General features: G+C 42.0%; 1 protein-coding gene across 5 annotated transcripts in view; it reads left to right on the top strand.

The window, feature by feature from the left end:
* The window catches only part of COL11A1 (collagen type XI alpha 1 chain), a 257,732-nt gene that overhangs the window by 174,805 nt on the left and 69,707 nt on the right, over positions 1-13,220 (top strand). For all 5 annotated transcript variants that reach the window (XM_063940097.1, XM_063940094.1, XM_063940098.1 and 2 more), the window contains 4 exons: positions 3,201-3,254; positions 3,472-3,579; positions 4,425-4,514; positions 6,385-6,438. In XM_063940097.1, coding sequence (XP_063796167.1) covers positions 3,201-3,254; positions 3,472-3,579; positions 4,425-4,514; positions 6,385-6,438 — 306 coding nt within the window. The remainder of the gene's footprint in view (positions 1-3,200; positions 3,255-3,471; positions 3,580-4,424; positions 4,515-6,384; positions 6,439-13,220) is intronic.

The following is a 13,220-nucleotide window of genomic DNA, read 5'->3' as shown; positions in this document are numbered from 1 at the left end:
CACACACACACACACACACACACACACACTCTTATATCATGGTACAATAGCCTGTAAATCTCCAACGCATCTAATTTTCTTTCTTGCCTCAGCTATTGAGCCTGCTGCAGAAATGACAAATAATAATAACTGTATGTGTATGCCATTCTGCAAATGCTTTTATTGAACAAACTACTAACTATTTGCTTTCCCCTCATCGAATATGTTGCTTCTGCTGCTTTAAACTCACAATTCCCTTGCAGGTGCACCCCAGGAACAAAGCTATTGGCTTAACCCATGTGAAAAATATTTAGGTGTTTCCCTTATATTATACAGTACAACATAATAACAATATATTATTCATTGTTATAAAACATTACATGTAGTTTAAACATTTATTTTATTAGATAAAATGCTACATTTTCTTGGGTGAATTTATAAGACACTAGTTACTAGCCCGTAAAATGACGGAACAACATAAGGTTAATGTCAGCGTCGGCGGCTGTGTTGTACCTAAATGGAGCAACACTTGAATTGGTCCGTTGGGCACCATCTAGAGCGCAAAACACCTGAATTCCCACCATAGAGGTGAAGAGCAGTGTTACCCTGTTATTATATATATAGGAAATAAAAATTCATGTTTATAAGATGGCTTTCAGTGCCTCATGTGCAGCCTATGGCAGAGAAAGCACTGCTAACATTTTGTCATAAAATCACTTGCTTTATGCGGTACAATTAGGCTAACAAATGTGTACTGTCAATAAATATAGTGATTTATTTTGACAGAAATCACATCCTTCATATTCCATTTCAGTGTTTTGTTTTTTTACTTAACAGTAATGATAGTTTGTATAGCGTTACAAACTTGATAATAGATGTGACTAGTTGTTACCACATATTTGCTGCTCTGTTGCACATGTGGTTTATATTTTAAATCTTGCTGATAATCAGGGTGTCTTTCATATCTGGTAAATATTCCTTCCATCTCTGTACATAAACCTCTGCATGGGGTTAAACAAATATTTTTCTCCCCAGTCATAATTTAATGTCCACAGTGTGAATGGGGATTTAATTGCAGCACTTTATATGCCAAGCGCTGGTTATATTACCTGAGACAGCATCATTTAATAATATGATAATAAGCTCTGCTAAATAATACAGTATGGCTTGATAATCTTATCTAAGATAAAAATAACTCTGTCCTGATACATTTAGATACATAAGTACCTGTATAGGAATAGTGTAAGCTATAAGGACCAGCTATACATGACTAATGTGAAAGAGCCCATTTTTGGCTTTGCAATGTTATATTGTGATTGCAGCAAATGCCTCCTTTCTAGTGTAAGCTGTTATGTAGTTCCATAGGTTAGGTGAGATTTTCATAGCTTCTACACTGATATTGGGGCTATTTACTAACAAAATGCAAATAGTATAAATGTACTTAACCATAGTAACCAGTCACCAATCCACTTTAATACCTCTAATGCTACAATGAAAGCAAATTGGTTGTATGGGTTTCTACATTTGTATTTTGTTAGTAAACAACTGTAGATAAAGCAAAGGTCATTATGTGCTAAGTTTTATAAAGTCCATATGCAGGCAGTAGCCAGTAAAGTTTTGTTTCAATCCATTTGCAGCTAATCTGACTAATATAAATTAAATTTCAGTCCTTACTACAAATTTTCATGACAACTATGAATTTATTTGATCAGTGTTTGCACCAGTTTGACTGAAACACATTAAGTCAATGACAACTGAGGGCCTAATGCAGAGATTGACACAAGTCGGGCATAATTGCCCCATCACATTTAGTAAATGGAAATAAATGTGTACATTTGCGTAGATGCATCTTTGTGGCTGGACCACTATAGGTACACTTGGTTTCATAGCCATCATCATTATAAGTGGCACTTGCCCAAACCCTGTCCCTTGTGCAAACGATCACAGCTCTGCATAGCCACAATTCCTTCAATACGCCCTCACTGAATTTAACCTACATAAGAACTATCCTTTATAGCCCAGTTATGTCCCTGCAGTCCCAAGTGGAGATGCATTCTGGTTCCCTGTGACTCTGCATCACCCGTAGTTCCAGAGCATAAGTGAAAAGATGTACTTTTGTGCAAGGTTGGACTGCCCCAGAGGGGTACAGGGGGGATAAAGTATCATGGCCAAATTGATCCTTCCAACACAGTTAAAAGCTTTAGCAAACAGTGCAACCATGGCGTCATTCTGAAGTTGGCATTGATGTAGATACATATACAGTAGTTTGTCGACATGTTCACTGCCAATAAACCATATCATTTTTGTCTCTAGTAAAGTACAATTTCCTAGAGCATGGCCGAGGTATTTCATGACCAATATCCATTAGACAGTGGTTCTTAGTATATCGATACATGTCCCTCTTGTGACTATTGGTTGGGAACCACAAACTGGCTAACTGTACTCTATGGAGCTAACTAGTCCACTTTTAGATATGACAAGTAGAACTTTCTATATTAGACACATTTTTTTTTTTTTTTAGCAGTTATTGTTCTTTTTGCTTTGTTATGGTGTAACAGGACATACAGATTTGTGCATTCATTGCGGTTGCCAGCAAATGAGAAATTATTCTGCACTGCTTTTCTCATTATATTGTACGGTATTAACAGAATGGATTTGATTGCTTCCTAACAAGTTACTATGCCTTCCTCATGCCTAGATTATCTTACATTTAATACTATTTTCCCCCATGCCATCATAACCTGTTATTTCTAGGCGAATTAAATGCTTTTTATTTATTTAACCATTTTATACACCAAGCTGCATTTTGTGCCACGCTGACAGAGATCATATAGTTTGGCACGAGCTAGATCTGCTTCAGCTTGCTAGTACGCATTCTAACTGTGTCGGAGACTCGGTGAGTAGAGAAGCCAGGTTATGTTACTAATGTTTTAGTTGATACAAGGCTCTCCAATGTATAATACACATATAAAACGTAATAATGAATATACTGTAAACACAGTAACACAATCACAGCTCATACGACGCATCACGAGATTTACCATAATTTTTGTAGTCTTTGTTCATTGTAATATTGGTTTAATATAGGCCTTGTTTGGAAAAGTGGTTTCCTGCCTGTGGGTGGGGGTTGCTGTGTGTGATGTAACTCAGAACTATTTTTTGTCTTATGGGTTTGTTGCATTATTTAAAATAGCTATAAAATTTAATTTACACTTTTTCAGGGTTTCCAAGGCAAAACTGGACCCCCAGGTCCTGGAGGTGTTGTAGGTCCACAGGTAAGTACTAAACATTTCCTTGCCAGAATTGCCTTTTGTCTTTGCCTTTTATTATTTATGTATTTATTTATTTATTTATTTATTTTATAACACAACCCCATATAATTGTCTATCTATAAAAAAATTTTACTATGTTTTAGCTGGCATGTTTATGTTTTCATCCTCTTTCTTCTCCAAAACCAATCCATTGTTTTGATCTTACTTCTCTTTTGACCAGGGTCCAACTGGAGAAACTGGTCCCATCGGGGAAAGAGGTCATCCTGGGCCACCTGGGCCACCAGGCGAGCAAGGATTACCAGGTGCTGCTGGGAAAGAGGGTGCAAAGGTGAGTTTATCACTTAGAGATTATGGGCCTAATTCAGAAAAAGCTGCAGACGCATGCACAGCGCCCGTCCTGTGCATGGGCCGCAGAAAATGTGATTGCCTCTGCCTGTCAATCAGGCAGAGGCAGGGAAGGGGGGGGGTGGAAACGCTCCATTTGAAGGTAGGAGACGGAGCGTTGTGGGGGCGGAGGTTGCCAAATGGGGGGGTGGCGCGAACAGGGGAGTATGGGGGGGGCTGATTGCAGCAGCTGCGTGACACCACATGCAGCTTTCGCGATCAGGAACATGGCGGCGGGCTTCCTGCAGCAGGAGGCATCCTCTGTTTCTGCTAATAAGCAGAAATTGCTATGCGTTTGCAATTTCTGCTTGTTGAAGGGGGTAGGGGGCCTTGCCTGCGATGGGCGGCCCCCGGCATGCTAGCAAAAGGATTGCAAATTCTGCTAATTAGCAGAATTTGCAATCCTTACTGAATTAGGCCCTAAGTCTCTTGATAAAGGTTTTATACAGTAGCATATTTAATAATTCAACTTTTTATTTAACACCATTGGCTCGGACAGACTGCAGCAGCAAGCAATTCTGTTTGTAGAGTGCATCATGTGATTGAATGTTACTTTATCATGTGACATTCAGATCCAATCATGTATTGTCCACTTGACCTGGAACACCTACATGTCTCCTAGTCAATGGAGAGATTGGCTCTTTCAGTCTGTTTTCCAGCCCTCTAACATAAGTACAGTAGCATACCATTGTTGTGTTGTGAGTACAGTAGCATACCATTGTTGTGTTGTGAATATCTACTATGTGTGTCTAGCATTAATAGCATATAAAACCATTGTTTTTCAAACAGGGAGACCCAGGTCCTCAAGGAGTTTCTGGAAAAGATGGTCCACCAGGTCTGCGCGGATTTCCGGGAGAGAGAGGTCTTCCTGGCGCTCAGGTTAGAAACCAGAACAGAACTGCCCATCTACAGTAGAGCCAGTACCTCAAATTTGAGTCTTCAAACCATTTAGAGTAATTTGCCAAGGTGTCTTTTCTGAGCACGGCCTCTATGTGTGGAGTTTGTATGTTTAGGCTTTTTTTTCTGGGTGCTCTGGTTTCCTACTGCAGTTTTAAAACAACATGATAGATGATTTTGTTGCTGGTAACTGTGGACCCTAGTCTGTTTGTGTGGTGTATAATTTCCACTTTACTAGTCAGTGTACTTTATTAAGTATTTAAAATTCTTTATGAGACACACAAATAAATTCTGTAATCACTACTGGTATGAGGGTTCTAATGTTAGTCAATGGAACACAGTCTTTAACATTGCATCAGGGTTCAAAATTTGCACTAAACCAAAGCTACCATTGGAACGTTTGTTTTCTTACAAGACAGATAACAGCTAGCTGATGATAGGCTGGTGCTGTACAGTGCAAATATTGCACCTGAATGCATTGTTAGAAGATTAGCTCTTGAAAGAACAATACCAATCAAAGTTGACTTTTGTGTTGTGTACTACTCTGCTGATGTAATCTAGGTCCCAGCCATGGCAAAGTTTAAATACTTTTGATGTAAGCTATGGGGAGCCTGATGTGTATCAAAGACACCTGGGGTGATTCAGAGATGGATGCAGTAGAGTAGTATTGAGATGCCCACAGTGCTTATCCACCCATGTGTATACAGTGCATACAGTGACACATCAGCAGACCATCGGCCTGGTCATCGGGCTTTGCACTTGTCATAGGTCCACAGCCACTGGTGTCAGTGGAATTGTGTCTTTAGATGTAGTTGCAAACACCAACATGTATACAACACTTCCTACCCCCACCCCCTGCCTAGTCTCCTCCCAGAAATGCCCATCGAATTGCATGGATCTCCATGCAGTTCCAATCTTTGTCCCCCCGGCAGAAACCATAGGGATGCATGCAAAGTCCATCTCAGATGCATGTGCCCGATTGATTCTATTAGTCCGCCTCTTATTGATACCCACTGTTTCAATCTGCTGTTTATCAATAATTTATAAGAGTTAGTACATTGTACAAATAAAATAATATCTGTCTCCATTTGTTTAAAAAATTAAGCGTGGGCTAATAAATGACATTAATATCATAATATTCATGCCATCAAGAGATATGACATACACCGGTACTGGTAGGGTTGCCCTATGTGTGAGTATAGCCACCATGCTGTCTCCCCTTTGTGACAGGTTTCCATATTAGGAGATGGCTGTTAAATTAAACATACACAGTATGAGTGACAGCTTTTCCGACTTGCTCGGCAGAAACGCACTCTAGATTCATGAATTGGCCATTGATGTTATCGCAACTTAACTGACTGGCATTTTATCTTCTTAGATTACGCTATAGCCCTTTCTAAATACTGTACAGTATGTCTGGTGTTGCTTCAGCTTCAGCTGATTGTTATGTTAAAGTGTATTAAATACACATGAAATCATGAAGATGGAACATTTATAGTTGGATGCAACATTTATAACATACAGTATAAATGATGTATCCATCAGTGTCTGTATCTAATAATGTTACTTACTGGATGGGAGCAACTATTACACTTATCTGAATCTCTGTATGTATGGCTGTAAAGTTGCCGACATACAGTAACATGTTTTGATTTAGCAACAGACATGGTGGTATTGGCTAACTGAAGAACATCCTAGGAAAGCAAAGCTTTTACACAATAAAGGAAAAGTCAGGAGGTGGTTTCAGTCTAGTTCTCATTTAAATATTCCCATTTAAAATTCAGACAGGCGGCACTTATTTGGTAGTACTTCTTTTATTTTCTGGTCAAAATATCACCTTACTTTATTTCAGGGTGCTGCAGGCTTGAAAGGTGGAGAAGGACCACAGGGGCCTTCAGGTCCTGTTGTAAGTTACCATTCTCTCAATGTCTATTTTCATAATGGAAACGTTATATAATATTGGCATAACCTTATCCTACACTTTAAAGCATTAAATACAGTACACAGTATTGCTGCAAGCTATTCCTAGGCTTTTGTCTGTCTCACAGATATGGGTAACAACTTCACATGGTTCTTAAAGCCATTAAAAATCTTGCAATCCAAAAAAATAATGCAAGTGAATGGAAGTGTACCTACAGTATGTGCCAATGTCATCATCTTCAGCAGACATCTCCAGCATGAGTGCTCAGTATAATGGACTTCTGTGGGAGCACTCATGTAGCACTTAGTACACTAGGCTTGAAAAGACGCTCTGAATGTTCTGCTAGAGCACAAGGATTGTCAACACTTTTACTAGTCACATTTTTTTCAATGCCTGCATATACAAGCCCTAAACCAATAATACAGGAAATTAAAAGACACATTTTATTGTGTTTATCTCTGAGCTATATTATTTGTATATAAAACATCAGTGATGCTAAAATATGTATAAACTCCATTAAATTAAGTATGTATAAATGTTTCTAATCAACATGATCTGATGTCATTACTCAAGTGTTCATTAGAAGAGATAAGTATTATAAGGAATAATGTACCAATATTATATTATATTACATTTAAATATATATTGTAAATAAATATTTTCTGTAATGTTCTGTGCACTATGTATCTGATTTATAATTAAATGTTACTAAGTAAATATTATAGTGGTCAAAATTTACAACACCACTTTCTTTTTCTTTTATTATTCAAATTTAAGCAATTTCAGTTCAGTTAATAACCTGAAATGGTACAAAAATAAGAGGTAAATTGTTAGAGGTTAAAAAAAAGTTTACGCTAGCAAAAACTGAAAAATAATGTAAATTTCACAGTTATTGAGAACAAGCAACAGGTTAAGAGCGTACAGTTGCTCTACAGCAATAGAAGTAAAATAAGCCTTGAAGGTTAATTAAAACAATTTCTACAGGTGTGCATCATTCTTTTGATTGCTTGACTACAAACCACCTGTCTGTATATATGTAAGCGGTGTTGGAACAGACTGTTATTACACCTTCTGAATCATTCGGTGAACAATATTGCACTGCAGGAAGTAGTATATCACCATCATAATGGTGAGAAAAAGGCAATTAACAAAGAATGACAGACCAACCATCATAACTCTAAAAAGTGAAGGTCTTTCCTTTAGAGAGATTGCAAAGAAAGCAAAGGAATCAGGGAGTACAGTTTCCAACACCAAGAGTCTGGCAGACGTAAAACAGAGACAAGATCCTGAGAGTCAACAGCTTGTGTGATAGGCAGCTCACATGACAACAGCTTTAAGCACAGATTAAAACTGGTCGAAGTAGGCAAGTCTCACTTCCAACTGTGAAGAGAAAACTTTAGCTGCAAGTTTGAGTGGCAATAAAAAAGCGATTGGTAAAATGGCAAAATAAGAAAATAGGCTTGCCTGGGCTATGAAGCACTGCCAGCGGACTACCAAAGAATAGAAGAAGGTCTTGTCAATGAATCAAAATTGTAAATCTTGGTTCATCACACATTGTTTTTGCACACTGTTGAGTAGGCAAAAGGATGCTTCCCCTCTGTCAAACATAGAGGAGGAAGCACGATGGTCTGTGGCTCTTTTGCTGGATACTGAGTTGATGACTTGCACAGCCTGGAAACCTAAAATAAGGGCGCTACCATAGCATTTTGCAGCACCATGCAATACTCTCTGGTCTATCCATGGTTGGTTAAGGGTTCATTCTACAACAAGATAATGTCTCAAACTTTGCCAGAACTACTTTTGAAGAAAATAATTAGATGGTAGGCTTCAAACCATGAAATGACCAGCACAGTCTCCACACTAAAGCCCTATAAAGAAAAGTAACCTACACATTTGTGGAAACGTCTACAACAGTGTTGGGAAGAACTTCCCTTCGCATTGTAGAAAGAATGCAACAAGTGTGTTCAGCAGTACCATAACAAGACTGCACTGCACAATATGTCAGCCTGATCAGTGACATCATGATGAGGGGTGGGACCAGTGGTGCCGGTAAGTGCAGCACTGGGGGCTGCTGGGTGCCTGCCTGGTGTGTCTAAAGGACGCACCGGTTGGCACTGCAGCAGAGCTATTTCAGGCTTCCTGCTAGCCAGATGCAAGGACCATTGCTCAGCGACGGTGCACTGTACAGCCCTAGTTATGGCCCTGGTGTTCAGGGTTTATATCTGCAAAATGTGGCTACTGTGATAGGTCAAATATTTAGATTACATTTTATTAAACAAAATGATTTAATGATTTCTTTTTTACCTTCAGGTTTTTATTTGTTCTATGCTTTAAACTCACTGAACTTTGAGACACTAAACGGCATAAATTTCACAGAACACTGGAAATCGTCCAGTAGTGACCGGTAGTGTATACTGTATGCTAACACAAATTATCATGGTCATGGAACACCCAATGAATTATATAGCTTTAGAGTTTAAACTAGGGAATACTGTACATTTCTCTATCGTCCTAAGTGGATGCTGGGGTTCCTGAAAGGACCATGGGGAATAGCGGCTCCGCAGGAGACAGGGCACAAAAAAGTAAAGCTTTTACCAGATCAGGTGGTGTGCACTGGCTCCTCCCCCTATGACCCTCCTCCAGACTCCAGTTAGATTTTGTGCCCGAACGAGAAGGGTGCAATCTAGGTGGCTCTCCTAAAGAGCTGCTTAGAGAAAGTTTAGCTTAGGTTTTTTACTTTACAGTGAGTCCTGCTGGCAACAGGATCACTGCAACGAGGGACTTAGGGGAGAAGTAGTGAACTCACCTGCGTGCAGAGTGGATTTGCTGCTTGGCTACTGGACACTAGCTCCAGAGGGACGATCACAGGTACAGCCTGGATGGTCACCGGAGCCGCGCCGCCGGCCCCCTTGCAGACGCTGAAGAGAGAAGAGGTCCAAAATCGGCGGCTGAAGACTCCTGAGTCTTCATAAAGGTAGTGCACAGCACTGCAGCTGTGCGCCATTTTCCTCTCAGCACACTTCACACAACAGTCACTGAGGGTGCAGAGCGCTGGGGGGGGCGCTCTGAGAGGCAAATAAAAACCTTATTAGAGGCAAAAAATACCTCACATATAGCCCACAGAGGCTATATGGAGATATTTAACCCCTGCCTAACTTCAAAAATAGCGGGAGACGAGCCCGCCGTAAAAGGGGCGGGGCCTATCTCCTCAGCACACAGCGCCATTTTCTCTCACAGAAAAGCTGGAGAGAAGGCTCCCAGGCTCTCCCCTGCACTGCACTACAGAAACAGGGTTAAAACAGAGAGGGGGGGCACTGATTTTGGCGATATTGTATATATATAAAAGATGCTATAAGGGAGAAACACTTATATAAGGTTGTCCCTATATAATTATAGCGTTTTTGGTGTGTGCTGGCAGACTCTCCCTCTGTCTCCCCAAAGGGCTAGTGGGTCCTGTCCTCTGTCAGAGCATTCCCGGTGTGTGTGCTGTGTGTCGGTACGTGTGTGTCGACATGTATGAGGACGATGTTGGTGAGGAGGCGGAGAAATTGCCTGTAATGGTGATGTCACTCTCTAGGGAGTCGACACCGGAATGGATGGCTTATTTAGAGAATTACGTGAGAATGTCAACACGCTGCAAGGTCGGTTGACGACATGAGACGGCCGACAATCTATTAGGACCGGTACAGGCGTCTCAGAAACACCGTCAGGGGTTTTAAAAACGCCCATTTACCTCAGTCGGTCGACACAGACACAGACACGGACACTGAATACAGTGTCGACGGTGAATAAACAAACGTATTTCTCATTAGGGCCACACGTTAAGGGCAATGAAGGAGGTGTTACGTGTTTCTGATACTACAAGTACCACAAGAAAGGGTATTATGTGGGAGTGGAAAAAACTACCTGTAGTTTTTCCTGAATCAGATAAAATAAAATGAAGTGTGTGATGATGCGTAGGGTTACCCCGATAGCAAATATTGGCGTTATACCCTTTCCCGCCAGAAATTAGGGTACGTTGGGAAACACCCCTTAGGGTGATAAGGCGCTCACACGCTTATCAAGTGGCGTTACCGTCTCCAGATACGGCCGCCCTCAAGGAGCCAGCTGATAGGAAGCTGGAAAAATATCCTAAAAAGTATATACACACATACGGTGGTTATACTGCGACCAGCGATCGCCATCAGCCTGGAGATGCAGTGCTGGGTTGGCTTGGTCGGATTCCCTGACTGAAAATATTTTATTCATGTAGAGCATTTAATAGGATGCATTCTATATATATGTATGTGAGATGCACAGAGGGATATTTGCTCTCTGGCATCAAGATAAGTGCGTTGTCCATATCTCCCAGAAGATGTCAGGGACACGACAGTGGTCAGGTGATACAGATCCCATACGGCAGATGGAAGTATTGCTGTATAAAGGGAAGGAGTTATTTGGGGGTCGGTCCATCGGACCTGGGGACCACAGCAACAGCTGGGAAATCCAACCTTTTTTACCCCAAGTTACATCTCAGCTAAAAAAGACACCGTCTTTTCAGCCTCAATCTTTCCTTTCCCATGAGGGCATGCAGGCAAAAGGCCAGTCATATCTGCCCAGACATAGAGGTAAGGGAAGTAGACTGCAGCAGGCAGCCCTTTCCCAGGAAAAGAAGCCCTCCACCGCGTCTGCCAAGTCCTCAGCATGACGCTGGGGCCGTGCAAGCGGACTCAAGGTGGGGGGGTAGTCTCAAGAGTCTCAGGGCGCAGTGGGATCACTCGCAAGTTGACCCCTAGATCGTACGAGTATTATCCCAGGGGTAAAGATTGGAGAGTCGAGACATCTTCTCCTCGCAGGTTCCTGAAGTCTGCTTTACCAACGGCTCCCTCCGACAGGGAGGCAGCATTGGAAACAATTCACAAGCTGTATATCCAGCAGGTGATAATCAAAGTACCCCTCCTACGACAAGGAAAAGGGTATTATTTTTCCACACTATATTGTGGTACTGAAGCCAGACGGCTTGGTGACACATAGTCTAAATCTAAAATGTTTTGAACACTTACATAAAGGGTTCAAATCGAGATAAAGTCACTCAGAGCAGTGATAGCGAACCGGAAAAAAGGGGACTATATGGTGTCCCTGGACATCAAGGATTACCTCCATGTCCAAATTTTGTCCTTCTCATCAAGGGTACCTCTGGTTCGTGGTACAGAACTGTCAATATCAGTTTCAGACGATGCCGTTTGAATTATCCACGGCACCCCGGGCCTTTTTACCAAGGTAATGGCCGAAAAGATGTTTCTTCAAAGAAAAAAGGCATCTAAATTATCCCTTACTTGCACGACCTAAAAAGGGCAAGTTCCAGAGAACAGTTGGAGGTCGGAAGAGCACTATCTAAAGTAGTTCTTCGACGGCACGACTGGATTCTAAATATTCCAAGAATCGCAGCTGTTTTCCGACGATACGTCTGCTGTTCCTAGGGATGATTCTGGACACGGTTCAGAAAAAGGTTTTTCTTCCCGAGGAAAAAGCCAAGGAGTTATCCGACCTGTCAGGAACCTCCTAAAACCAGGAAAGGTGTCTGTACATCAATGCACAAGAGTCCTGGGAAAAATGGTGGCTTTTTACGAAGCAATTCCATTCGGCAGATTCCATGCAAGAATTTTCCAAAGGGATCTGTTGGACAAATGGTCAGGGTCGCATCCTCAGATGCACCTGCGAATAACCCTGTCGCCAAGGACAAGGGTATATCTTCTGTGGTGGTTGCAAAAGGCTCATCTATTGGAGGGCCGCAGATTCGGCATACAGGATTTGATCCTGGTGACCACGGACGCCAGCCTGAGAGGTTGGGGAGCAGTCACACAAGGAAGAAACTTCCAGGGGGTATGGACGAACCTGGAAAAGTCTCTTCACATAAACATTCTGGTACTAAGAGCAATCTAAAATGCTCTAAGCCAGGCGGAACCACTCCTGCAAGGAAAACCGGTGTTGATTCAGTCGGACAACATCACGGCGGTCGCCCATGTAAACAGACAGGGCGGCACAAGAAGCAGGAGTGCAATGGCAGAAGCTGCCAAGATTCTTCGCTGGGCGGAGAATCACGTAATAGCACTGTCAGCAGTGTTCTTCCCGGGCGTGGACAACTGGGAAGCAGACTTCCTCAGCAGACACGATATTCACCCGGGAGAGGGGGGTCTTCATCCAGAAGTCTTCCACATGCTAATAAACTGTTGGGAAAGACCAATGGTAGACATGATGGCGTCTCGCCTCAACAAGAAACTGGACAAGTATTGCGCCAGGTCAAGAGATCCACAGGCAATAGCTGTGGACGCACTGGTAACACCTTGGGTGTACAAATCAGTATATGTGTTTCCTCCTCTGCCTCTCATACCAAAGGTATTGAAGATTATACGGTGAGGAGGAGTAAGAACAATACTAGTGGCTCCGGATTGGCCAAGAAGGACTTGGTACCCGGAACTTCAAGAGTTGGTCACGGACGACCCGTGCCCTCTACTTCTGAGAAGGGACCTGCTACAACAGGGTCCCTGTCTCTTTCAAGACTTACCGCGGCTGCGTTTGACGGCATGGCGGTTGAACGCCAGATCCTAAAAGGGAAAGGCATTCCAGAAGAAGTCATTCCTACCTTGATTAAGGCAAGGAAGGAAGTCACCGCGAAACATTATCACCGCATTTGGCGAAAATATGTCGCGTGGTGCGAGGATCGGAGTGTTCCGACGGAGGAATTTCAACTGGGTCGTTTCCTACATTTCCTACAATCAGGATTGTCT

The sequence above is a fragment of the Pseudophryne corroboree genome, chromosome 9 (assembly GCF_028390025.1).
Source record: "Pseudophryne corroboree isolate aPseCor3 chromosome 9, aPseCor3.hap2, whole genome shotgun sequence".
NCBI lineage: Eukaryota > Metazoa > Chordata > Amphibia > Anura > Myobatrachidae > Pseudophryne > Pseudophryne corroboree.
The sequence above is the reverse complement of the archived record's forward strand: the minus strand, read 5'-3'. Positions and strand labels throughout refer to the sequence as shown.